Source organism: Tamandua tetradactyla, chromosome 7 (assembly GCF_023851605.1).
Source record: "Tamandua tetradactyla isolate mTamTet1 chromosome 7, mTamTet1.pri, whole genome shotgun sequence".
Taxonomy (NCBI): domain Eukaryota; kingdom Metazoa; phylum Chordata; class Mammalia; order Pilosa; family Myrmecophagidae; genus Tamandua; species Tamandua tetradactyla.
In genome coordinates, this window is record NC_135333.1 from 68,892,089 (window position 1) to 68,919,964 (window position 27,876).

The window sequence follows — 27,876 nt, forward strand, 5'->3', positions numbered from 1 at the left end:
AAAGAGAGACAGTCAGTGACGCGCACTGTCCCCCTCCCCCACACCCACCCGCTCTTTCCGCCCACCAGCTACAGCAGCACCCCCACCCCAACACCCGAACCACTCAGGCTGAACTTAGTTCCACACTCCTCCTCGGGGGCAGCCCGGAAGCCAGCTCCCCAACAGGAGCCCCCAGATGAGAGGGAGCGACGCCCCCGAAGGCAGGCTGGTGCTGGCGTGGGGAAGGGAGAAACAGGGCTGGACCGGGCAGGGTGTGACGGGGTGGGGGTGGGGGTTGGGGGCGTCCGAGTGGCCGCGGCCGGAGGAGGCGGGCGGCGAGGCGCTCGGGGACACAAGGTCACTTGGGTGGGGGGGGCGCTTTCCTGCTCCCGGGGAGGGGCCAGTCCCCAGACAGGGCAGCTCTCCAAAGGCTGTCCTCTGGGACAACTCAGGTTCTCCTCAGGAGCCGCGGGGACAAGGGGGCGTGGAAGCTCGGGCGCTCCGGGGGTGCTGGAGTCAGGGACGTGGGGGCAAGAGAGCCCCCAGCGGGAAGGGGGCCGGGCCACGTGTCCCGGGGGGCAAGTGAGCAGAGGGCGAGGGGACCGGCGCCGGGCATTGTGGAGGACCAAGCCCGGGGATGAGGGTGCGGGAGCGAGACTTGGAGCCGGCTGCGGCGGGAGGAGGCTGGGCACCCTGCAGGGAAGGGAAAGGCAGGGTCGGCTCCCCCGGACAGGGGGCGGTCCACGGGTCTGGGGGCGCCTGAGGATAGAGCGGGTGAAGGGACGACCCTCGGGGCTTGCCGGGCTGCGAGGCGCGTCTCTCTAAGAACCCCGCGTTCTCCTCACCCCGGAGCCGCTGCAGGTCGCGTAGGGTCCGGCCCGGTGTCACTCCCGCTCCAGCTCCTCCTTGCCGCGGCCGAAGGGGGGAAAATGGCTCCGGCTCCGGCGTCGCCTCTTAAAGGGCCCGAAACACCGGCCGGGAAATCCCACCGCACAGGCCCCGCCCCCCCGCGGACAGCCCATAATAACCTCAACCAACTCCAACCCCCCCTCCACTACCGCTACCCTCCTCCCTAGGTCTCCCGGGCAACCCCCGCCCCCTCGTCGCTCAGGCAACCATTGGCCACGCCCCCTTCGAGCGCGCGCGCGCGTGTCACCCGGGCAACCGCCCACCTCTTGGCCATCCCATAATACACACGGACACCCACCCCCGACCCCCACACACACACATTACACACACACTCCACACATATATATGCCAGGGCTGCTGACATCCCATAATATTGCAGACCATTTACAACTAACCCTCTCCCCCCCAGACATCCCATAATAGCCATCCTTCTGCCAACTTCTTCACTCTTCACCCTAATACTAACATCCCATAATAATCGTCACCTCTCCCTCCCCGTGGCCATCCCATAATAAGCACCCCTCCCAGCACTGGAGCCTTACATCCCATAATACTCATACCCATCCCCCACAGACATCCCATAATAACCACTCTTCATCCACCCCCAGTTTGATATCCCATAATAGTCAGAAATTCACCCCCCTACACACACTACAACAACGGACACTGGGCCTCCTCCCACACATATCCCATAATAATCAGTCTCCCACTTTTTCTACTGACATCCCATAATAACCAACCCCCTAGAGCTGCCCTAGGTCCCTGCCGGCTAGGGTCTAGATAGATCCTTTCAACACCATCCCCATCCTTCATGCTCTCACTCTAGCTCCACAGCTTATAACATCCACTCCTCCCCTATAAAAAGTTCTATCCCCTGATGATCAACAGCCCTACCGCCACCGGGCAGGTGGGCATCTAATCACCTTTCCCCTAACACTGGAAAGATTTCCCATAATTTTATTCCCCCACTCATACCCTGACATCCCATAATAATTGCAAGCAAGGTGCCCTGGGTCAACCAGTGGGTACCAAAATACTCCCAGCACTACTCAACATCACTTTCCACAATGCTTCATCTCCACCCCACCACTCCTATACCCTTCTGCCAGGCATCCCATAATATTCATGTTCATCCCTCCCCATCTCCTGAAGAAGCTGTCTGTTCTAACACCTAGAGTACAGAGGGCAAAGCAGATTACCCACACTGCCCTGTCCCCGCCCAAAGTTGTACACACTTTCAGCTCTTTCTGGGCCAAATCAGTACCCTAGCATAAATCCTCTTAATGTCTAGAACCCTAGTTTTTTGCTTCCTGTTATTTCCAGACAGACACTAGAGATCTGAGAGCCAGCATAGGGCCCCACCCAATCCCACTAAAATCCAGGTATACTCCATATTCATCTCCTGCCCTTAAACGTTGAGTAAAACTGACAAAATACCATGCTTGCCAGATGAACCATTACATAAAGTTTAATTCACAACATGGCATCCTATAATAAGTGCAAAATCACATCCAAAGACTATTTTTCAACATGCCAGCAATGTCATTGTCTTCCCATCATGATGTGAACGAAGACCAAGAGCTAGGACCTGCTCTCCTTCTACTTACTACTTACTACTATTTGTGTTCATTCAACAGATGTTGACAGAGCACAGAGCTCAGCACAAAGGGGGATGCAAAGAAGGCAGTTGATGCCTCCCTTTAAGACGCATTACCAAACAAGCAAACTGTGACACAAGATAGAAATGTTTTGGTGTCAAGGAAGAACGACTGAGTGCTATTTCCCAATTTCCCATTACAGAGAGTAAAACACATCCCAACTCGTCTCAGGACAGATGCTATCTTAGTGGAGGTTCTTGGGGGTCCTTCTAGAGTCAGGAAGATATTGAAAAATATTACCATGTAGATGAATGGCCAAAATAATCTCCTAACTATTCCCTACACACTGAGAGATTTTGATAGGAAGGCAATGCTTCTCCATTTACCACTCCTAATACAAAATTCTATAATATCATCGCGGGTTTTCTTCTTGAGAGACTCATCAATATTATCAACCATTACCTTCATTCTTGAACACCAAATTCTGCTTACCCAGTAAGTCTCATATTTTTCAACCACTTTCACATTTGATATTCTGAAGTCTCACAATACCTCCAATTGTCCCTGCCCCAATCTTCTTGAGGCCCCATTCTCCACCTAAAGACCTTAGTTGTATAATGTTCACCGTACCTACAAACATCCCAGGATGCCTTCCTCAGTCAGTTATACTACAAGGTAGCCTCCCAACATATTCCATTTTCTTCCTTACCTGCCCCTACCCTCTAGCCACCCTGGGGCCCCAGCCCTGGAGAGTCAAAAGAGCTGTTTTAAAACCTTTTGGCCCTCGGAGACTCTGAACCCATAAGCCTGTCACTTTCCCCTCCTCCCAAGCCCCAGAGATGTAAGACCTGAGCGAGAACCAATGTTTCAGCACCACTGTCTTGGGGTACCAGCCCCTTCCCTTAAGCCAGAGATAGTGTCTTCCTGGACTCCCATTTGTCTTTTTCACACAGATCATAACTTATATAGGGAGGACAGTCTGAAGAGAAACTAGAATTCCCTCCTAGGAGGGTTCCTTCCCAACCAGAAGTAAATGGGATGACTCTCCCTCCATCTCTTCATTGCCCTTATTTCCCTAGAGAAAGGGCATTACCAGATGATTTTCCCCTCCTTTGGAAACTTAAGGACTGGGAAAACTGGCAAGTAGAGATGAGTTGAGGAGAGGTGAGAGCTTGTTTCCAGAATTTACAATCCTTTTGCTTCCAAGCAGAGCACCAGTGCTGCTGCTAAGTCTTCCCACCTGCTCCTGCCTATTTTGTATAACCACCAGCATTCCGTGTTTCACTCTCTTCTCACCTTAGGACTGGAGTTTTCAACATCAAAGACCTCAAGTCTTGGCACTCACTACCACCTTTGTAGTTCCTATATTCTTTTTCTGACATTTGCTCCAACTCCCTGGACACTCTGTTACCATACCTATTGTAGCATGCTTCCACTGCATGCAAGGCTACATAGAATCTCTCTCATTAAATTCTCAACATCAAGATTAATCCCCATTCATTTTTCTAAACTGTTCCCCATGCTTATACCAGACACTAAGAATGAATTTTGCACTCCTCACTAGGGGGAAAAGGGGCATCTCCCATAAAATGGCTAAATATCAGTTTACCTCTCTTCAAGGAAGTTTCTCCTTTGCATTTAGAGCTGCCAGATACCTATTTTTGCCCTCCTCTCTCCCTGTTCCTCTAAGGGATCCAGCCTGTTTCTGGACCTCAGCTTCCCTTCTGTAATATCTCCATCTACCCAATACCCTTTTCCATATATATATATACCACTTTACCACAGTGATTCACAATAGAAATCAGAGTTTTCGAAGTGGGGACTCACAGCCTCTTGCCCATGATTAGAAATATTGTTCCCATTTACCCACTGTACTCCCTCTACCCCATCCCTGCAGGTACTACCTACTTATTCTCTCCCTTCCCTTACTTCCCATTTCCCCAAAACCACCACAAGGAGAAGGCTAAAATCTCTTCCTCTCCTAGCAAGGGCTAGGATATATGTTTGTGTGTTGCTTTTGTGGTCTTCATGCCTCTATGCCTCCCCCTCCCTCCCCTGGCCCCATACTACCCTCCCAGATAAATTATAAATAAACCACCAGCTTGATTGGCCCACAGAGACCAAGGGTGGGATAATCTCCTGATTAATGCACCCAGGGGGACAGCCTCTCTAGCCCGTTACCTTAGAGTTCTGTTTGCATCCCATGGTACAGAAGAACCTAGAATAACACTCCGAGTGAGTTGCCCATGGAGTTTTCAGCATATGCTCTAGATTTCCTCCCCCTACACCTCTGATTTGCGTGAGACCAGGAAACTCTGTTCATGAGACGGAGGCCTAAGGGGCACAGTGTTGGGCTCCATGAAGAAAGGGGGATTGGGAAGACAACATCAGGAAGAAAAGCCACAGGGACAGTAAGCTCTGATGGCTAGACAGGATACAGGTCGTGTGGGGCTTGGGAGTGACAAGCCAGGCATCTATCCTTGTCCTTGGGATGTCAACCCAGCCTCTTTTCTTTGGATCTGAATGCATGGTAGCATAGTATCTCATGCACAAGCTTCCACCTGAGCAATGGTCCCAAGTCTCAAACCCAGGAAGGAAAGAGGAAGGGTGTCCTTGGGTACTGTGGTCACCAGGTGCCCTTTGGTGTGCCACACAGCCAGAACCCAGGACTCAACAACCCTGTTGCCCATGAGCTGTGAAAGGACCCAGGTGTCCAGAGTTCAAATTCAGCTAGCTCCAGCGAGCCTACCCTAGTGGCCCCTCCAAACAGCTGTCACCAAAGAAACCTCTCCAGCCAGTTACTCCTGCCAGGCCTCAGGTCTGCCTCCAGGGCTCACCCCACCCTCCCCAGCTTCTTCCCTCCCTCTTCCTTCCTTTCCTTCCCCCTCCCCCGCCTCCCAGAGCTTCACCTACCCAGGGCAGCCCCACCCAGCGGTACAGGGCACATCCCATAATATTTCTTCTCCTTGCTAGGCCCCCCCCCAACAAAAAAGAGAGAGAGAGAGAGAGAGAGAGAGAGAGAGAGAGAGAGAGAAGCGGCCATCCCATAATAGCCACCCACAGGAGACATTCCGCGGTGACCGCCCCCTCCCTGCAGAGCTGCCGGGAGCAGCCATCCCATAATAGCTGGCCGCCTGTTTTACTGGTTATGGCTGTGGAGGGAGCTGGAGAGGAAATGAAGGGGAGGGGGGAGGGGAGGAGAATCAAGGGCCCCCCCTTTGTGGAAGGGAGGGGGAAAGAGAGTGGCATGAGGGGACAGGGAGCAAAGGGGACGCTGTGCAGGTGGGAGGTGCTATCTACTGGCCACCACAACCCTGCTTTCTCCCCTTTCCCCAGAGACCACCTTGCCCCCTCAGCACCCTAGAAGTGGATGCTAGTTATGGGAGATGGTTAGGATGGACTGAGGTGTCCAATGTATGTGCATGTCTTTGTATGTGCAGATGGATTTCAGGTGTTCCCTTTGGGCCGTTTGAGAGAGGAGGCTGACCTTAGAAAGGACGAATAGTTAGAGAGTAAGGTGTGTGGGGGGGTTTGAGAAGAGCTCCTTGGGCCCTCCCCATTCTGCACTACCATCCCATAATAATCCCCCCAGCCCCACTCCCCCTCCCACACACAACATCCCATAATATCTTCTGGAGAAGCAGTCCTGGCAGTAGGTACAAAGAGCTATCCCATAATAAGCTCCCCCACCCCCACTCGTCACCCCCCCATCTGGGCCCCCCCTCGGTCACATGCAGCCGGTGCCATCCCCCGCTGCTCCCCCCTCTGGCCACCAAAGGCCTTGCCAGCCCATAATACTCTTGCCTCTGGTCGCAGGAGGCCTCCAGCCCATAATACTCCCTTCCACCACTACCCCCCCTTCCCGCCCCGCACCCCTTCCTCCCGCCTCCAGTTGGAGCCGGGCCTCACCAGCCCATAATATTCCCCTGTCTCCTAAGGCTGTTCCAGCCCATAATACTCTCCCTGTCTCCTAAGGCCTCTCCATCCCATAATACTGCCAGACGCCTGACCTGTGGGCCAAACCCCAGCCCGTTCCACACATCCAGGCTGTGTCAGTGCCGCCGGTCTCCCTCCCTCCCTCCTTCAGCTCTTTCCCTCCTGGGCTCTCTCCCGCCCCCCCTCCAGCCCTGGGCCCCTCTCCCAGCCCCACCCTGCGCCTGCCTGGGCCCTTACTTCCCCTCGGGCCTCCTCCTTGCCCTTTCTCCTTTGCTTGGTTCTTCTTCCTATGCCCCCACCTCTTCTCCCTTTCGTGCACTTTTCCATGTCATTCTCTGTGGGAAGGACCCCAGCCTAGTGAGGGAGGAGGGTCCTCAGAGGGCGCGCTGGGCCCCCAGAGGGCGCTGGGCCAGCTGCTGCCCCTGAAAAGCTGTCTACTTGACCTCGCACCAAGGAAACTTGCCCAGCCTGCCTTGTTCACCCCATGCCTCTTGGGCCTAGTTCTCCCACCAGCAGAGCTCCCTCTGGGTGAGGATTCACCTGGAGCCCTTGCTGTCCTTCAGAAACGGTCCCTTTGGGCATCACAAACCCACTTTACCAATGGCACCCCCTCCCCCATGGTCCTGTTGGAAAGAGCGCTCACATTTATGGGATGCCTCTCAGATGCTTTCAAAGGTGAGTTCACTGACCCTCACAGCAACCCAGTAAGTAGATATTATGATCACCGTTTCATAAGGAGAAAACGGAGCCTCAGAGACATGAAGTAATTTGCTGAAAGTCACACTGCCAAGAAATGACAAAGCTGAAATTAGTGTAGTACCCAGGTTTGTTTGACTCCAAAGTTCTAAGAGCCTTTGGGATTCCCCAGACCATGTATGAGAACTTCCCTTTTCAGTGCTTCAGTGCTTCTCTGAAAGGATAGCATGGTGAAAATCACCCAGCTTCTGTCTCCAGGGCCTCCTGGAAAGAATGCAGAGGGAGGCCTGCTATGAGATGAACCCACCCTCCCCATTTCTTCCATGGGACCCCAGGTAGGAACCAGCCGGGATTTCCCTCAAGATGATTCAGGGGTAAGAGGGAGGTGTCTCTGCCTGCTGGAGAATCCTTCATCTCCACTCTGGTTCTCAGGAATTTATTTCAAGAGCAAATGACTGTCAGTCTCCCTCTGACCACTCTCAACGTGTGGGCAGACCCTCCTGCAGAGGTGACAGACATCAAGGAATGGAGCACCAAGGGGAGGCCCTCACCAGCCTAGTTGGTGGACAATCAATTGTGCTGCCCTATAAATGTGGCAAAATGCTAAAATTGGTGGATCTGGAGACTCAGGAAATTGGGGTATTTTGAAGGTCTCTGTATGGAGCTTGTATTTCTGTAAGTTTAGAAGTATTTCAAAATATTGTTTTTATGTGGTACCTTGGAGAAGTTGGTACACTCTAGGTTGCGGGTAGGGTCATGGTTAACCCACGTGTGGATTGCCGGCAAGCCACTCCTTCAGGAGCCCTTTGATGGGTTGTGTTTCCAGGTCCAAAAAACCTGGACCCCCAAGCGAGCCTAGCTGTCAGCTCTGGTACGGCTGTGCTGTGTTCAGCGCAGGGGCTGAGGGGCAGGTGTGCTATAGGGTGAGTTCTGAGCCTGGGGGACCACCTGGGAAAGGAGGGGCAAAGATGGTACAGCAGGTGCATTATGGCAGAAGGGGGAAGGAGAGACAGGCAGTTGAGAGAGGTGGTCTACATGAGGAGGGAGGAAAAGGAAAGGAAGCTAGCCATGGAATGTAAGGAGCTGGAACCAGGAAAGGAAGGTGGAAAGTACCTGGGGAGAGTGATATTCCAGAAGGAGTAGGAGCTTGTGAGTCCAAAAAACACTGTGCCATTTGTTTTTGTGACCCTGAGACCTCAGGGGATAATAATCATATTTAACTCAGAGGTTATTATAATAAGATAATGCACTTTAAGCACTAAATTGAAATTCTGCATACAGGGAGTATTAAAAATCTGTTAGTGCTCTTGCCTCCATCTAACATTTTCTCCTTCTCCTCCTTTGGATTCTCCAAGTCCTTAAACCGGGTAACTCCAGGGCATGGGGAAGGGCTCTGGATTTCCAACATCTTGCCTCTGTCAGCCTGCCCACTCTGTATTTGGGGAATCCTATGAAAATGGTAGCAGCCACAGGTTTTCTTAAACCACCACAACTTCTTTCTCCTCTGCCTGCGACATCTCCTTCACTCATTCTTGCCTCTCTGTTCTCATGATGGAAACCTTTTGAATATAGTGAATGTGGAGAAACCTCCCACCAGAGCTTGAACACCAGATCTGTCACGTTGGAGACAAGCCATTTCCATCTACTTCCACAGGCCATGCTCACACTTCTCCTGGACTATTTTAGTAGCTCCCTGACTGGTTTTTCTTCCCCTTAGACTTCCAACCTCACTCTCCTACATTTTATCCTACAAAGTATGTCAGGCTGAGAAAAAGCTCACTGAAAAAACTTCAGGGGATCCCCATTGCCATTGCCCACTAAATTAACTCCCAACACCTTACCCTGCATTCTTGCATATTCTATTTCACATTAGAGTTGTTGTTTGTTCCATGGCCCCCACTAGATAGTAAACTACTTCACAACAAGACCTGCCACTCATTCATTCAACAAATATTTATTGAGCCCTTCCTCTGTGCCAGGCAGATTCTAGATGCTGGGCATACATCAGAGGGCCAACCAAACGGAAACCCCTGTCCCTATGGAGCTTACGTTTTATTGGGGGAGGGGGGTGGGGGAGGGAGACAGACAATAAAACTATAACAATTATAATAAATTAGTTATACAGTATGTTAGAAGGTGATATGTGCTGTGTAAGTTTTAATTACTTTGGAATTCAGTCACATACCTGCATAGAAAAGTTCTCAAATTGACAAAAAAAAATGTAACTCTGTTCAACTCAGTTCAGTTTGGATACAGCAAAGGGTGGAGACTTTGTCAGGTCAGCAGGCACCTGTCCTGAACCCTGAGACTGGGCCGAGTCAGAGCAAGTGCCTCATCTAGCGCCAAGAACTGGTGGAGGAGAAGCCCCTAACCTTCAACCAGATAGAGGGAGGCCAGATTTGGTGGCTAATAGAAGGCAGCTGGGTCAGTTCTCCAGTTTGGCCACCAGGGGTCAGGTTACCCCTGTAAATCACCATCTGTAGCATTCACATAAAGACTGAAGGCTCTCCCAACTGCAACACACTGAGACACACAGGGGGACGGACCCCTGACACTGTCTCCTTCTCTCTCTCTCTCTCTCTCTCTCTCGCCTACACAGAGAAACGTACGGAGTTGAGAAACAGTGAGAGAAAGCACACAGGACACGTGTGGCTGCATGGTGACAACTCCCTCACTCACGTACAAGTCTGAAGATGCCAGGGGGCCAACTCTGCAGGGTCTCCTGGACCTCCACGCGGGTAAAGAGGTAGGGATACAGCAGGTGATGCATCACCCAGCCTCCCATTTCCCTTGTCCTCAGCTTGCTAAGGACAGACAGACTATTCCTGTCCTATGTCTCACTCTGACTTCCCTGTAAACTCTTGTGCCCTGGCTGTGGCACAGTTCCCTTTTCCTTCCCCAGAGATGCCTCACCCCTTCCCTGGAGAGTCTGTGTGACTAGTTCCACCCCCCCACTCAGGGCTGTCACACCAGCAAGCCCAAGGAAGCCTCCATCTGGGGAGCTGCTCCTACTCCCCCCCCAACACCCCAAGTCAATTAATTTGCTTTGAGCAGTGCCCTTTCCACACAGTCAAGAAAAAACCACTGTACATAATGTGCTGGACATTAAGTTTCCCACAAACTCCAATACTTTAACACAGGTATGGTCCTCAAAATATAATCTGCGGAACACTCTGAGGAAGGCCACAGGGTCAAAACTAGTTTCGAAATACTGCTACTAAGATGTCCTTTGCCCTTTCCATTCTTGTTCTTGTGCAACTACACAGTGACGTTCCCCAGAGGCTTCATGACCTGTAGCTGTGAGGCATTGTTCTCACAGCTAAATGGACTCTGTGCTTGTGTATTCCTGGATTTGAAAATCTTATTAGTTTTCATTTTAAAGATGGTAAACATCAATTAAACAAGACATAAAGAAAAGCTCCTTGGTATCCTCAGTATTTAACAGTTGTAAAGGGATTCCCCGACCAAAAAGAGAACTGCTGCTTTAGTATAAAGAATTTTCTCCTTACCCTGGAGGAAGCAGGCAGAAAAAGAGAAGGGAGGTGGGAGGCTGGGGAGAAAGAAAGGAAGAAAAAACAAAAACAAAAACATCAGGGCTCAAGAATGGAAGAAGTCCTGAAGATGGAAGGGGGCGTGGTGGTGGTAGAGGAGGGTGGAAGGAGAAAGGAAAACTGAGAAACTGGAAGAGGGTCCAGGACTTCAGGAAAAAAGAACTCTAACTCAGTTGGCTCTGTCCCCAACTACTCCATGCTGGGTGTGTGATCTAAATTGTTACAAGTCACAAAGCAAGAAGGAAACTGATTCTCTCTGTATCAAATAAACTCTTGTTTCCCCTGGAGGCTATTAGACCTCCAGGCTGAGCAGAGGAACCCCAGGTAGAGATGAGTGTGGGTGGCTTCCAGAGCCCCAACCTCAGAACAGAAGTCAACAGGTGAACTTCTCAGTATCAAGGCTCGGGGCTCTGCAACTTTGGGACTGCTGAGGGAGGTTTAAATCCAGGATACTTGTTTTCTGCTCCATCAACCAACTCCTAGCAGCATGTGATGCCCCTTCAAGAGCATTTCATAGGGTCTTCTATCTCTGCAGGGGCTAGCTCACTTCCGATTCGCTGGGGAAGCCAATTCCACCAGCACTCTTCCTTCCCTGTGCACCTCGCTCCCACACTTAGTTCTCTTCTGCATTTATGAGCCCGAGTTGGCACCCAGAAGTCCAATCTCACCTCCCGCCGTGCACGCCCTGCAGCCTGCGTGAAAGATAGGCCTTGAGGTGGGGGTGGGGGTAATGGCGCTAGGGCACGACAGGCATTCAGAGGGCCGAATCCTGGGGGTACTGGGTGCAGGGCGTTCCGGGCCGGGAGGACAGAAGCAGTCCCTGGCTGGCAGCATCCGACGTGACGGTGAGGTGGGAGGCATCGGTGGGCGGTTCGGCGAGCAGCCCCTGGGTCCCGTTGGTGGCCACGATCCTGGCCCGTTGGGGAGTACCCAGGCCACGTAGGGTGTTGCGGAAGCCGTCGGCGCTGAAGTAGTAAACCAGCGGGTCCAACACGCAGTTGGCGCCGGCCAGCAGCACCGTCACCATCAGCACGTGGCGCACCTGGTCGCGGGCCGCCTCGCTGGCCACCACCAGCTGGCCGCGCAGCAGCCCGTAGACGGCCAGCGTGGCGTTGTAGGGCACGAAGCACAGCAGGTAGATGACGAGGTTGGCCAGCAGGAGGCGCACCGTCTTCCGCCGCCGCTGGCTCTCCGTGGCGTTGGGCCGCGCCAGGGTCCAGAAGACCCGGCCCGAAGAGTAGACGATGGCCGCCAGGGGCAGCAGGAAGCCCAGCGCCTCGGCCAGCAGCACGAGCGGCAGCAACTTGCCCTTCCACAGTTCGTCGCCGAAGCTCTCGAAGCACAGGTGCACCTTGACGCTGCCGGAGCTGCAGAGCGAGGGCCTGTACACGAGGGCGGCGGGCACGGCGAACACCAGGATGAGCGCCCACACGCCCAGGCAGAGCAGCCGCGCCACGCGGGGCCGTCGCAGGTGGCGCAGCTGCAGCGGGTGCACGATGGCCGCGTAGCGGTCCACGTTGATGAGTGCCAGGAAGATGCAGCTGCCGTACATGTTCATCTGGAAGATGGCACCCGCTGTCTGGCACAGGAGGGCGGGAAAGGGCCAGTAGTGCAAGGCGTAGTAGGAGAGGCGCACTGGCAGCGAGAGGGTGAAGAGCAGGTCGCTGGCCGCCAGGTTACACATGTACACGCTTACCACCGAGTGCACGCGCAGTGCGCGCAGGAAGACCCAGAGGGCCAGCGCGTTGAGGGGCAGCCCTGCGGCCAGCACCAGGCTGTAGAACACCATATGCAGGCGGTGAGTGGGCCGGTAATCAGGGCACAGGGGGTCAGTGAGGTTGGTGATTGATGTGTTGCCTGTGGAGTTTGTCGACATCGTGCCAAAGTGGGAGGGAGAGCTAGGCTGGGGACATCATGGGGTACACCAAGGTCCCGGCATTGAGTTCACTCTCAGGATGGAGCCTGGAGGCTGCACAGAGAGGGTCCCAAAGCAAGCGGAGGTAGTGCATGGAGGGGGAGGGGGGTGATGGTTGCAGGGGCAGGTGATGGCCAGATGCCTTTGATCACAGCTTCATCAGCAGTGGAGATCTAGAATAGAAAAGCAAAACGAAAGTCAAGGTTATACAGGGGCAAGGTGGGAGACATAAACGTTTTTCTACTTAAACTGACTGGCCTCCTGAGTCTTCTCAGTCTCAGGGATTTTTCCCCACCTTCCATCTGGCCAAAATAGCCTTCCACAGCAGGGATATAGCACAGTATTAAATGTCCAGGCTCTGGAATCAGACTGCTTGGGTTTAATCCTGGCTTTGTCAATTTACCTGTGTGATCTCAGAAAAGTTACTCAACCTCTCTGGACCTCATTCTCCTTATCTGAAGGGAAAAAATAGGGTTTCATTAGTAGTCCGTACTTTATAAGATTGTTAGGAGAACAAATGGGATGATGTATATAAAGCACTTAGGTTGCTAATATTACCTAGTAATCTCTCCTTTCTTTCCTTTCTTTCTTCAGCAAATGTTTACTGAGCCTCTAGAAGGTACTAGGCATGGTTCACAGCAGTGAACAAAGCAAAGGCTTGCCCCCACCTAGTTTACGTTCCATAGAAGGGAGACAGATAAAGAAATGCAGGTAAATAGGTAGTATGTCAAGTGGTGAGGAGTCCTGGGGAGCACCTCCCTGCATCAGTGCTGTGCTGACTCCCATTATCTAAAGAGTAAAGTTCAAATTCCCTAGTACAGTACAAAATCCCAGCCTCACTCATCATGTTCACATTTCTCCTGTGTAGGTCGGGTTTGGGATCAGAACGACCTGGGTTCAGCTTGACTGTTTGACCTCTCTAAACCTCAGTTTCTTCATCTGTGCCATTAACTCACAGGCAGATTGCACACCAGCCTTGGACAGAGCCACATCTGAGTTAACTTGGCAGCACCGTCTTGCCAGGCAGGGGAAGGCCTTGGGTGTTGAGCTTTTTCAGGTGCTCCTCTGTGATGAAAGGAGACGGTGGTTTGGTAATGAAGACTAAAAGGCGACCCTAAGTCCAGAAAGCGGGGAAGTGAGCTGTTGGAGAGAGCAGACTGCAGTGGCTGCAACCCTCAGGCAAAAGCTGACAGACAAGTGACATCCACAAGAGGCAGAGGAGCCAGAAGGGGGCTTCAGGATCCCCCCTTCCTCAAGGCTAGAAGGCCACAGAAGTTACCCCTCCATTGCAACTCCAGGTGCTGTTTTAGGGAGCGAAGTCACTTGAGACTGAGCACTTATCCCAAGACCTTGAGCTTACTCTTTAGAAAAGGAACTGTTGAGAGTTCTAAACCACCTGACTGAGAGTTGAGGGTATGCCCCAACAAACCTACATAGAGCCCATCTGCAAAGATGTATTTCTGTCTTGCTTGTTTGTTTGTTTTTAATCCTAGGAATTTGAGGAAATTTTTGTCAAACAGAAAGCTTGGTGGTAAAAAGAGGATGAGGGATAGGGACTGTTTAAATTCTTATCTGGAACCAAGTTGTAAACCTGATTATCACAAATTTTCCTGTGTTTTTTTTTTTTTTTTTCGTTTGTTCTCCTTCCGACCACACCAGCAGTTTGACATTTGTTAGAGGTTTAGAGATGTTGCAGGTAATAGAGAAACATTTCCTCTGCAAAAAAAAAAAAAAAAATTGACAACCAAAATAATAGTCAATGTGGCTTAAAGATGCCGGATGCTCGTCTTTCTGGATGCTCACCTCCCCCACACACACACCCCGCCATGTTCATTTGCTCCAGTCGCACTAATAATAAATACTTTTGGACATACCAGGTGTTTTCAGGACTCTGTCTTTGCACATGATGGTTCTTCAACTTGGAAGGCCCTTGCTCCTATTCTCCAGCTGGCAAGCTTGGAATTATTTCTTATGACTCTGAAATTTTGGCCAACTCCCCACCACCACCACGAGACTGATGGTGTCCCCTCACTTGGGCTTCCTTGGCACCCTGGGCATGGGTTTATCATTAGCTGTTCTTGGTCTACCCCTCCCACTAGACTGTGAGCTCCTTGAGTGAGGGGCTGGAGACCGTGGTTTATTCATTCCCAACTCCAACCTCAATAAATGCTGAGTGCATGAGTGCTGGACAGAGCACCTGGTCTTTTATAGCTGCCTACGTGAAATCTGTGCCCATAGATAAATTATTTTACTTCCTTATTTGTCCAATTGAAAATACATGTGTTTTTTTCTTATAACCCACTTCCTTCTTTCTCTCACTTTAAGCAATGTAGCACAAACTCGTCTCTCTTTCACACACACACACAGACATACAGATAGGTCCCTCCTAGGATTTCCCTTTATGTACTTAAGCAGTAACTTTCCTGCTTTAAACCCGTCAGGTAGTTTTATATTTACTCTCTTTCCCCAATTAGATGGTAAGGTCCTAAGGTGGGGAACATCTCCCACTGCTTGTCTTCCTAAGCCTTTCCCCAGCGCCCTGAAACAGGCACTTCAGTCTCTGTACTTAACAGGCCGTGAGGGATAGCCATTGGCTGCCTGGCAGGAAATTCTCCTCGACCCGCAGGTTCACCCACCCTGTGATGCTACAATTAGCTCTTTTTTATTTCTTTTTTGAACACAATCTATATTTTGACTAGTGCATTTCCTAATATAACTTATGTGGTCAGTTTAATTGAACACCATAAGTACTTGGAACCTTGAGTAGGGCATGAGATTTTGTAGGTTTGTCTACAATTATCTCTTGTATCAACCCCCTCACCTAACCCACTTCTTACCACACATTACAGGCTATCTTGTCCACATATATAACTTAGTAGAAGACAATGTCCAGTGAAAATCGTATTTGGAAAACAGTTTGCATTAAAATTTCAACAGCAGTTTACATTGTAATTACAGTAACACCTTATCTTTCTTAACCATTTCTTGGAGAACAGTAGCTCCTAACAATTCGCAGGTACATATTATACACTGAATGAACGAATGGTTGATTATTTTCCAAGACTATCAAATATTTCTGTCAAAAGGCTAAAATGTTAAACAGATCAAAACTTCCAAAACATACTAGGTGAGCTGCTACTTAAAGGTAAATTTAAGAATCCTTTAGGTTAGACCAAAGCACACAAATAGGATAAAAGTGAAAGATTGGAAAAAGATATTCTATGCAGTGACAAAAAAAGAGCTGGGCCCCTGAGGGAGGGGAGAAAGACTATGGAACTATTAAACCTTACCATCAGGGAATCCCCTCATACTGTGTCAAATCTTAGGGACACCCAAATCAATAGGCCATGCCCTCAATCATGAGGCTTACCCTTGTGAAACTTATGAGGCAAACATTAACGAAACTGAAGGGAGAAATAAACATTTCTACTATAATGGCTGAAGACTTCAATACACCATCTCATTTATAGAACATCTAAACAGGATCAATAAGGAAACAGAGAACTTGAGTAATATAATAAATGAACTAGGCCTAACAGACATATATAGAACATTGGATCCCCAAAATAGGAGGATATATATTCTTCTCAAATGCTCATGGATCACTCTCCAAGACAGATCACACCTTAGGTCAAAAACAAGTCTCAATAAACTTAAGAAGACCGAAATTATACAAAGCACTTTTTTCTCTGGCCATAATGGAATGAAGCTAGAAATCAGTAATAGGCTGAGAATCGGAAAATACAGAAATATATGGAGGCTAAATAAAATGCTCTCAAACAATGAGTGAGTCAAAGAATAAATTGCAAGAGAAATCAGCAAATATGTCAAAACAAATGAAAACAAGAACACAACTTATCAAAACTTATGGTATGCAGGGAAAGCAGTGCTGAGACGGAAATTTATAGCCCTAAACACTTATGTTAAAAAAGAAAGAGCTGGATCGAGCAGCTTGTGAGATGTCCGAAATGTCCGTGTTGTCCCAACTGTTTGAAGAGAGCAGTGACCTGCAGATGGATGTGATGACTGGTGAGAGTGACCTTCAACATTTGGAGGTAAGCAGCGGGAGCCGGGGCCATCTCTGAGCCCCTCCCTCCATGGGGCAGTTGCAGCTGGAAGAGGAGGGTCCAGTGGAGAAGCAGGCTTAGCCAATGGTGGAGACTGAGGGGAAATGGGGCACTGCGAACAGTCTCAGCCCTGGGGGCCAGCCAGGGTGAGGAATCTGATGACTGGGAGGAAGACTGCTTGGAAGAGGGGCAGCTAAGTGGTGCAGGCTACAGGGCGACAGCGGCCCTGGAAGGAGCCAACAAGATGTTTCTGAGAACATCCAGAGCAAGAGAAGCAGCTTTTTCACTTATGGTTGTCAATCGTCTGACAGAAGAACTCGGCTGTGATGAGATTATGGATAGAGAGTAGTTAAAAGCTATTAGAAGAGGAGGAAACTACCTGAGAAACCCAATATTCCACTATCTTTTGGGTTCATTTTAAATAGTTCCATACCTGTGAAAAACTTGATCTTCAAAAAAAAACTTTTTTGTGTGTTTTTGTTTTTCAGAATAGAAGAGGGCAGTGACTGTACAGTTGGAAAAAAAGGTAAAAGGATCTGAGGACTGTTGAAACCTCTTTTCAAGAATGTCCTGTAACACCTATGCTTTTGAGTTTGTTATTGATCCCAGATTATATTCCTTGCTTTGGGGAAAATCTTGCCCATCTGCTTCACAATAAGGAATGGTTTTGCAAGAATAAGTAAAGACCAAGACAAACTGCCAACAGGGAGCCCACTGGTGTTAACTGCATTGAGGAAAAAAAAGTGAAATGTCCATTTTAGGACATAAGATGATTTTGTTATCTGGACTAGAAGCCTATTGAGAAAACTTTGAAAATTCCAACCTTGTGATCTATTCAAGCTACGGTTATCAAAGGCTAAATTATTTTTGTTAAGATAGTAAGATAGAGTTTTCAGTATCCCAACAGGATGAACAAACCCAAAAAAAGAAATATATATCACATATGGTATATCTTAAAATGTGTTTCTAAGAGCATCTGAAATTATTTTTTATGCGTGTCTTAATTGTTAATAAAGCTACGATGATCTATGATTCAAGAGAATCCGTTGTCATGACTATTTTAAAAATTAAGACCAATTAAAAATTAAGATGCTTTTAATAATGTTTCAAGTGTAAACACTAAAATGTATGTGAAAGTACAAAGAAAACAAACTATTTCTAATACCCTTATGTGTTAGGGAAAATGTCTGTTTTGTTCCCTCTCTATTTTTCATTTAACTTGACAAGCAAAAGATTAGTTAAACTTCGTATTTTAAGAACTGTTAGTGAAAACTTAGTGAAAGGAAAGGTGTACATTCTGAATTTTTAAAAAAAAGATTTTATGAACAATTTTGCCACCAACCTTTAAAGGTTTTAAACCTGCCCAGAAATCTACTTCAATATCTGATGTTTCTCTCTCTCTCCTCCTCTAATTAAGTTTGTTATTCGTTATGCACCAGAATATGAGGTAATAAAATTTCTTTTTTCTGTCTTTTATTTGACTGACATATTGCACACAGACCTTCTCTGTATACTACTTTTTATTGTACATATTATTGCAACTACATTATCATTGGATTTTTCCCCTTTTTTAACTTTTTTTAATTGTGAAATATAACATATGTACAAAAAATCAATAAATTTCTAGGTATATTTTAACAAGTAGTTATAGAATAGATTTTAAAGTTTAGTATGGGTTATTTTTCCACAATTTTTTATTTTTTCTTCTAGCTGCTCCAAGACGCTGGAGACCAAAAGAAATATCAGTATAATGATTCAGGAGTCATACTCATTTAACTCCTATCTTCTCTGTTATACTCCCCCTTCTCTTTTTTATGAAAATGGCATATATTAAAAAAGCAAAAAATTTCAAAGTACATCACAACAATTAGTTGTAGAACAGATTTCAGAGTTTGTTATGGGTTACAATTCCACAATTTTAGGTTTTTACTTCTAGCTGCTCTAAAACACTGGAGACTAAAAGGAATATCAATATAATGATTCAGCAATCATACTCATTTGTTAAACCTTACCTTCTCTGTATAATTACACCATCACCTTTGATCTTTCTCCCACTCTTTAAGGGTATTTGTGCTATGCCCATTCTAACTCTCTCATGTTGGAAGGGGCTGTTAATAATATGGGATAGGGGGATGGAACCAGTTGCTGTTCTGAAGAGGCTGGTCCCTTTGCATTTCAGGGCTTATTTGGTCTAGGGACCCATTTAGAGGTTGTAGGTTTCTGAATATGACTGGAATTTAACCAGTGTTTATAAGGGAAAATGTGACCCAGTTTCAAATACAAATTAATTTGTGGCACTCAAAATGCAGTAAATTAAGTATTTCCTACAAAAGATTTTTGCCAGCCTTGGAAAACCTGCCCGAGCGTATTGCTATGGGGATTATGTTAAGATGCTGAAGTTCTGGAAGAAAAATAGGAAAATGATATCAGAAGGCTGCACCCCCCCAAATTTAGTTGTAAATAAATGAAAAGAAAAGAGCTCATTAAAAAAAAAAAGAGCTAAAATCAAAGTTCTAAATTCACACTGAAGAATCTAGAAAGAGAAGAGCAAACTAACCCTAAAGCAAGAAGGAAAGAAATAACAAAAATTAGAGAAGAAAAAAATGAAATAGATAATTTAAAAAACAATAGATGCTTTTCAGTTTTCTATATTGCACAATTAACTTAAAAGTTTAAAAAATATATTTTAAAAACCTTCAAAAAATAGAGAGAATTAAAAACAAAAGTTGGTTCTCTGAGAAGATCAATAAAATTGACAAGCTGTTAGCTGGACTTACAAAGGAAAAAAAGAGAGAAGACACAAATAATTAAAATCAGAAATGAGAGGGGGGTGCATTGCTACCAACCCCACAGAAATAAGAAGGACCATAAAAGAAATTGTGAATAACTGTATGCCAACAAACTAGACAACTTAGATGAAATTGGACAGATTTCTAGAAACACATGAGCAACCTACATCTGACTCTAGAAGAAACAGAAGACCTCAATGGATTAATTACAGGTAAAGCTATTGAATCAGTCATCAAAAACCTCCAAACAAAGAAAAGTCCAGGACCAGATGGCTTCACAGATGAATTCTATCAAACATTCCAAGAAGAATGAATACCAGTTGAAGAGGAGGGAACACTACCTACCTAATTCCATGAAGCCAACATCACCCCAATACCAAAGCCAAATAAAGATACAAGAAATTTTCTTTTAGAAAAGAAAATTACAGACCAATTTATTTAATGAATATAGATGCAAAAACCCTCCACAAAATACTTGCAAATCTAATCCAACAGCACATTCAAAGAATTATACACAATGACCAAGTGGGTTTTATACCAGGTATGCAAGGGTGAGTCAACACAAGAAAATAAATTAATGCAATACATCACATTAACAAATTGAAGAGGAAGAAAGCACATGATCACCTCGATTGATGCAGAAAAGGCATCTGACAAAATCTCACATCCTTTCTGGAAAAAACACTTCAAAAGGTAGGAATAGAAGAAAACTTCTTCAACACGATAAAGTATATATATGAAATACACTATATCTAAAATCGTACTCAATGGTGAAATACTGAAAGTCTTCCCTCTAAGATCTGGAAAAAGACAGGGATGCCCACTGTTACTGCTGTTATTCAATATTGTGCCAGAAGTTCTAGCCAGAGCAGTTAGGCAAGGAAAAGAAATAAAAGGCATCCAAATTGGAAAGGAAGAAGTAAACTTTCATTATTTGCAGATGACATGATCCTATATCTAGAAAGTTCAAAAAAATCTAAAACAAAGATACTAGAGCTAATAAATGAGTTTGGCCAAATAGTGGGATATGAGATCAACACTCAAAAAATCATTAGTGTTTCTATACACTAGTAATGAGCAATCTAAGGAGAAAATCAAGAGAAAAAATCCGATTTACAGTAACAACTAAAAGCATCAAACATCTAGGAATAAATTTAACCAAGGATGTGAAGGACTCGGACACAGAAAACTACAAACCATTGCTAAAAGAAATTTAAAAAAACCTAAATAAATGGAAGGACATTCCATGTTCATGGATTGGAAGACTAAATATCAATAAGATGTCAATTCTACAAGCTGATTGTGCAGATTCAACACCATCCCAATCAAAATTCCCACAGCCTACTTTGTAGAAATGAAAAAGCAATTGTCAATTTTATTTGGAAGGGCCAGGGGCCCTGAATAGCCCAAAACATCTTGAAAAAGAATAAAATTGGAGGATTCACACGCCCTAACTTTAAAGCATATTACAAAGCTACAGTGGTCAAAACAGCTTGGTACTGGCATAAAGATAGAGATATTAACCAGTGAAATACAATTGAGACTTCAGAAATAGACCCTCACATCTATGGCCAATTGATATTTGACAAGGCTGCCAAGTCCACTAAAGTGGGTGAAAATAGTTTCTTCAACAAACGGTTCTGGGAAAACTGGATATCCATGTGTGAGAAAATGAAAGAGGACCTCTAAATCACACCTTATACAAAAATTAAGTCAAAATGGATCAAAGACTTAAATATAAAAGCCAGGACCATAAAACTCCTAGAACAAAATGTAGAGAAGTTTCTTCAAGATTTTGTGGTAGGCGATGAGTTCTTAGACTTTACACCCAAAGCACAAGCAATGAAAGTAAAAATAAATGGGACTTCCTCAAAATTAAAAACTTCTGTACTTCAAAGGATTTTGTTAAGAAAGTGAAAAGGCAGCCTAAGCAATGGGAAAAAAATATTTGGAAACCACACATCCAATGAGGATTTAATATCCAGAATATATAAAGAAATCCTACAACCCAACAATAAAAAGACAAACAATACAATTAAAAATGAGAAAGGGTGGGCCACGGAAGCTCAGCTGGCAGAGTTCTTGCCTGCTGTGCGGGAGACCCGGGTTCATTTCCTGGTGCCTGCCCATGCGAAAAAAAAAGATTGAAAGACTTGAATAGACATTTTTCAAAAGAGGAAACACAAATGGCCAAAAAGTACATGAAAAGATGCGCAACGTCACAACTATTAGTGAAATGCAAATCAAAACCACAAGGAGATGTCATTTCATACCTACTAGAATGACCACTATTTTAAAAAAGCAGAAATCTACAAGTTTTGGAGAGGATGTGGAGAAAGAGGAACACGTATTTGCTACTGGTGGGAATGTAAAATGGGGCAGCCGCTACGGAAGACAGTTTGGGATTCTAAGTATAGAATTGCCATATGATCCAGAAATTCCACTACTTGGTATGTACCCAGAAGAACTGAAAAGAGGGACTCAGATATTAGCACACCAATGTTCTTGACTGAGTTATTCACGATTGCCAAAGGATAGAAGCAACCCATGTGTCCATCAACTGACGAATGGCTAAACAAAATATGGTATACATACATACAGTGGAGTATTATTCAGCTATAGAGAAGGAATGAAGTCCTGATGCATGCAATGATAAGGAAGAATGTTGAGGAGATCATGTTGCATGAAATAAGCTAGACACAAAAGGACGAATACTGTGTGATCTCACTGATATGAATTAATTATAATAAGCAAACTCACAGAGTTAGAATGTAGAACGTAGGTTATCAGGGGATAGAATGGGGGTAGACCCCCTGTCTACGTGGGACATGACTCCCAGGGGTGTGGACCTTCCTGGCAACATGGGACAGAAATCCTAGAATGAGCTGGGACTCAGCATCAAGGGATTGAGAGAAACCCTTGAATGAGCTGAGACTCAGCATCGAGGGATTGAGAAAACCTTCTCAACCAAAAGGGGGAAGAGTGAAATTAGACAAAGTGTCAACAGCTGAGAGATTCCAAACAGAGTCGAGAGGTTATCCTGGAGGTTATTCTTACGCATTAAGTAGATATCACCTTGTTATTCAAGATGTAGTGAAGAGGCAGGAGGGAACTGCCTGAAAATGAAGAGCTGTGTTCCAGTAGCCATGTTTCTTGAAGATGATTGTATAATGATAAAGCTTTCACGATGTGACTGTGTGATTGTGAAACCTTGTGTCTGATGCTCCTTTTATCTACCTCGTCAACAGACGAGTAGAACATATGGAATAAAAATAAATAATAGGGGGAACAAATGTTAAAATAAGAAAATAAAAGAATGGTGGTAGAGAAGGGGGAGCTGATGCTCAATTTGGGCAGAATTTCTATTTAGGTTGATTGTAAATGTTTGGAAATGGATAATGGTGACGGTAGCAGATTATTGTGAGTGTATTTAACACACTGAATTATGTTTGCTAACGTGGTTGAAGGGAAAGTTTTGGGTTGTGTGTGTTACTAGAAGAAAGAAGATAAAATATGGAACTGTATAACACAGTGAACTCTGTCGTGGACAATGGATTCTGGTTAATAGTTCATATATAACAAGGTTCTTTCACGAATTATAACAATTGTATGACACTATTACAAGGTGTTAATAATAGGGTGGTATATGGAAAAATACATCTAATGTAAACTATGAACTATAGTTAAAGTAATATTTAATATTTTATCAAATATAACAAAGGTACCACACCAATGCAAAATGTAAACAGTAGGGAGGATAGAGGGAAGTTGTATTTTATATATAACTGTTCTGTAGGCCTACAACTTCTCTAATTAAAAAAAAAATGTGCTCAGTGAAAGAAGCTAGACCCAAAGTACTACATATTGTATAATTCCATTTATATAAAATGTAAACATATATAAATCTACAGAGACAGAATTATGTAGGGCTGGGGAAGGATAGAGGGATTGAGAGGTGACTGCTAAGAGTATGGGGTTTTTCTTTTTGAGTAATGAAAATATTCCAAAACTGATTGTGATGATGAATGCACACAACTCTTCGACCAGACTAAAAGCCACTGATTGCACAGTTTGGACGGATGGTGTGGAACATATCTCAATAAAATGGCTTCCAAAAGAGAAAATCCCTTAGGAAAGCAAACAATGAAGCTCTTATTATTCCAAAGGGGAGATGTCCACGGTTTCCTTTTTAAACAGCTTTATTGAGCCATAATTCACATACCATACACTTCACTCATTTAAAGTATACAGATAAATGACGTTTAATATATTCACAGAGTTGTGCAACCATTGCCACTATCTAATTCCAGAACACACTCATCTCCCCAGAAGGGAGCTCTTCATGGGTTTATAGTGGACTCATCACTTTCTGACAATCTGAAATGCTGGGCTCTGAGAGCCTTGGGAACCGCTGGACCCCTGCCCTGGCGCCCGCACCTCCCCCTGCTTCCCTGGCCCTGGGGCTTGTGTTATGGAGCTGATGGGCACACCGCCAGGCCAGATGGCAAAGCTGGGAAGAACTGCCAAAAAGGAGGCACACAGGAAATGGAAGGAGTGATCCAGACATAGGGGAGGAGCAGCCCGGCCTCTCTCTCCCAATCCTGCCTTGAAGAAGAGGTCTCCTTGGGAGGAAAAAGTAGGAAGCCAAGAAACAGCAGCTGCCCCAGAAACAAAAGAACATGGGTTTCATTTCTCTAGGGAGGAGGAGAGACGTGGAAGCCTCGGTATCATCGACACCCACCGGCGTGGTGACATAGGCACACCAACACACACACGTGCACACAGAAAGACACACAGATCCCTGGCGACATACACATCAGCATATGTGCACACCTGGCAACATACTGGTCTGTGTACACACAGAGGTACAGACATGGGGCCAGGGGAGGAAGAGACGGCCGAGCCGTGGAGTTCAGGGTGGGGCCCTTAGGCAGGCGGGCACAGAGAGCCCATAAGCACAGGCCCATGCAGATGCGCACTAGGGGCTCTTGACCCCCAGCACAGGGGGGCAAAGAAAGCGCCACCCACGTGGAGGTGTCCTGCCCGCCCTGCCCTACCCCTTACATGCCACAGCTCTGCGAACACTCACCTTCCTCTTTGATACGCCTCTCCAGGTGCACAGCCGGCCTGGTTCCTGGTGGCCACAAGACTCTGGGACCTGCCCCAACTGCCCTCTGGGCTGGGCTGGGCACTGCTCTTGGTTGAGATAAGCCGTAGAGGCAGGGCTATTTTCTGCCACAGGGAGGAAGTGAGAACAGGAGAGCAGAAGGACCAGGAGGCTCTATCATGACCATCCCCTCACTCCTCTCCACGGAGCCTGCCCTGGGGATTCACCCTCTCTGGAGACTGACGGTGGTGTGGAGGGGAGCTGAAGAGAAAGGGGTAGATGGTTTGGGACAATGATGGGGGACAGGGAGGAAGGGGTGTGGAAGGGGAGAGAAATACTCCTCTTTGTACAACTTCCTCCTGCCTGCCATCCTCTCCATTCCATCCCCATTCACCAAACGCCTCATTCGCTCTTTGCCTCCTCTTTTTAATAATGCACATCCTCTAGTTTTCTCTGACCCTGAATCCACTGGGTCAGAAGTTTGAAAAGAAGGAATCTCGAGTCTCCCCATCCTCGTTATCCCTGAAGATCACCTCTAGAGTAGCCCCAACCTCATTCTAGATACTGGAGGCCACAACTTGAAATACCCCTTTGGTTGGTGCTGTAACTGCACTGAGTTAGCTGAGCCCACCTCCTCTGCTTCTCTGCTCGGGCAACATTGGGTGGATGGGCCTTTTCTGCACTGACAGGCTAAATCATAAAGACCCCAAATGAATTCAAACTGTGCTGAGTCTCCAGCAGAAGCTTAACTCAGTGTGAAGACTGCGAACAGGTGTGTCCTCGAGCTGCTTTGGAGGCACAAATGCATCCTGTGTGGCTTACCCTGGGTCGGAGGGGCAGGGAGGAGACCAACAGGTCTCTGTTGTGAAGCAGGAGGTCATGAGGTAAGGGCTGAGACAGCCTCCAGGGGAGCCTCCTCCTGGCCCCTGGGCTCCTGTCTTATCACCATCCTCTCTCTCTCTGGTCCAGGACCGCCCTGCTTTCTCCAGCTAAAATTGCAGCTCCAGCTGCTCTTGTCCCCTTCCCCGCCTGAGCCTGCACCAGCATTATCTTCAGCCGCATCTCAGCTCTCCCGCCGCCCCCCGCCCCCAGGGCTCTGAGCTCACCCGTTCCAACATTTTTCTGGGAAAAGGCAGAAGGCAAAGGTGGCTTCCTGCTCAATGACTGGTTCCCTCAATGTGTGGATGTTGTCTCCCCACCTGCCCATCTCCCTCCACCCTGCTTTCAAGAGCTGGAAAAACAGGAAATAAAGTCCCAACCAAGTTACGCAGAGAGGTAACTTTCATAGATCCGTGCTCTGGGGTGCTCGGCATGCATCTGGGGTCTGGCTTGGGGTCTGGCAGGAGTCCCACCGCTTCAGAGGACCCTCCCTGAGCCTCTAGGCTCCGATGATCTCACGCTGAACCCAGGACACGGGTTCTGAATGGAGTCGCGTCCCCCAAAACACATGCTCCAGTCCAAACCCTGGCCCCGAGGATGTGACTTCATTTGGAAGGAGGGTCTTTGAAGATATCATTGACTCAGATGAGGCCAAACAGTTGTGTGTGTATGGGAGGGGGGTCTTATAGGGAGAGGAAATGTGGACACAGACACAGAGGGGAAACGGCCACGTGAAGGTGGGGGAAGCAGAGACTGGAGAGAGGCATCTACAAGCCAAGGAACACTGGCGACCACCCGAAGCTGGGAGATGCCAGGAAGGACCCTTCCCCGTGTGTTTCTGAGGCAGAGCGGCCCCCCTGCCACCTTGACTCCCAGCTTCCAATCTCCAGAACCGAGACAATAAACTTGTTTTAAGCCATCTGATTAGTGGTACTTGGTCATGGTGGCCCCAGGAAGCGAAGACAACTCGCTCCAGCCCTTACCCTTTGTGTCACATCCCTCTCGAGTAGGAGCATGAGAGGTTTCTACGCGGTTGGGGAATATTCTGGGCGAGGGGGCAGGCCAGGGAGAGCTGGCAGCAACACAGAGGCAGACAGAGCCCGGGGCTTACAGCTATGAGTAAGTTTCTATCTACCCCCACCCGCCCCAATCCTGCCTCCATCCCTCCCTTAGGGCTACACCTTTAGCTCTCACAGAAAGGAAGGGTTCTGGCAATACAGTTCACTGGGGGCCCCTCCTTGACATGCCCCACCCCAAACACATGTCATAGCAGGTAGCTGCCCCTCTATCCTTGGAGTGAAACAAAGGTAACATAATCATAAGGCTCTGCAGACCTCCCAAATATTTCCCCTACCTGTGGGCAATATCTGAAATCCCATCCCTTCGATGTCACTCATGAAGCACCATCTGTCAGAGCTACAGGGCGTCAGAGACCATCTAGTCTCATCTGCTTGTACAGATGAACCTTTTGGGTTAAGGCAATGTTTCCAGAAGACCCCATTAAAATTCACCTTGGTTAGCTGGGAAGGATAACCCTATGAACATGTCTGTGTGAGCGAACCTAACAGAGGAGTTCAATCAGATTAGCTAATTGTCATCAGCAGAGGGCCAGGCCCTGGGGGATGAGTGGAGGCACGTCAGGGGGTGGGTAGTAAGATTTAAGTGAGGATGGGAGAACGCAGGGAGCGTTTCCTGCGTTGCCCCAGGGGGGCACTCCTAGGTGGCCTTGGGCAGCCCAGGGTTGAGCATGACCCCGGAGATCTAAAGGGCAAAGGGGAGGACCTGGCCTCCCTGAGATGCCCCTGAATGGGGGCTTCACGCTCCAGAGCCCCCACCCCACCCCCACCCCAGGGTGTGTCAAGAGTGCTGGCTGTCTCCTCTGGCCCAGTTTGTCTAAGGAGGTCTGTCTGCTTGGAGCAGCCCCTTTCAAACAGGTTTTCCAGGGCCTCCAACCCACCCAGGGGAGGGGTGCTGCACCTCGGGTCCTGTGAGATCCGACCCTACAGCCCCATACCTGTGCTCCCTGTGGCTCTGCCGCTGCCCCAAGCCGCCTTCCGCTGCTTCCCAGCTCAGGGCCGGGCTGGGCTAGTAGGACCTGCTCCTAGCACTGGCGGGCGGGGACCCAGTTGCCTCAGCAGATCTCAGCCCAGCCCTCCCAGCTCTCACTCACCCAACCCAATGGGGGCAGAGAGAGAGCAAGGAGGAAGCGGTGCCCTCAGAGGCCCTCACGGCCCAGCTGGAGAAGAAACCTCAGTGGGTCCTGGCACTTAAGCCAGGCCCAATCCTTGTCGGTTATTACCTCCCCACCCAGCACTCTCTCTCCCACGCCCACTCCGCACTCACCACCGAGTTTCCCGGAAGCCCTGCCGGCACACCCACTCCACACATGCTGGGTGACTAACCCACCTGGCTCCTGCGGCCCCCCCCACCCCCACCCCAGACACCCCTGG

General features: G+C 47.6%; 2 protein-coding genes, 1 long non-coding RNA gene and 1 pseudogene across 14 annotated transcripts in view; 2 read left to right on the top strand and 2 right to left on the bottom strand.

Moving 5' to 3' along the window:
* Positions 1 to 950, bottom strand: part of CHD4 (chromodomain helicase DNA binding protein 4) — a 32,552-nt gene extending 31,602 nt beyond the window's left edge. For 7 of the 8 annotated variants that reach the window (XM_077169819.1, XM_077169818.1, XM_077169820.1 and 4 more), the window contains exon 1: positions 825 to 950. The gene's annotated coding sequence lies outside the window, so the exon portion shown is untranslated. Of the gene's footprint in view, positions 1 to 114; positions 244 to 824 lie in introns of those variants that run through there. The other variant, XM_077169813.1, reaches the window with a different exon arrangement.
* LOC143691410 (uncharacterized) lies at positions 32 to 10,636 on the top strand. The gene is made up of 3 exons (XR_013179510.1): positions 32 to 200; positions 9,718 to 9,864; positions 10,259 to 10,636. It is a non-coding gene; the product is annotated as an uncharacterized LOC143691410 (long non-coding RNA).
* Positions 9,057 to 27,693, bottom strand: LPAR5 (lysophosphatidic acid receptor 5). Of its 5 annotated transcripts, none has more exons than XM_077169823.1 (3): positions 27,441 to 27,693; positions 24,530 to 24,808; positions 9,057 to 12,757 (listed from the first exon to the last, which is right to left on the bottom strand). In XM_077169823.1, exon 3 carries the CDS (start codon positions 12,543 to 12,545, stop codon positions 11,424 to 11,426), a length of 1,122 nt encoding a protein of 373 aa, XP_077025938.1. In that variant the 5' UTR covers positions 12,546 to 12,757; positions 24,530 to 24,808; positions 27,441 to 27,693; the 3' UTR covers positions 9,057 to 11,423. The 5 variants fall into 5 exon arrangements, with proteins under 5 accessions (XP_077025938.1, XP_077025939.1, XP_077025941.1 ...); XM_077169824.1 differs by adding an exon at positions 12,988 to 13,649 and having other exon boundaries at positions 24,530 to 27,693; XM_077169826.1 differs by lacking the exon at positions 24,530 to 24,808.
* Positions 16,544 to 17,039, top strand: LOC143691408 (EP300-interacting inhibitor of differentiation 1-like; annotated as a pseudogene).
* Positions 27,694 to 27,876: the final 183 nt, after the last annotated feature.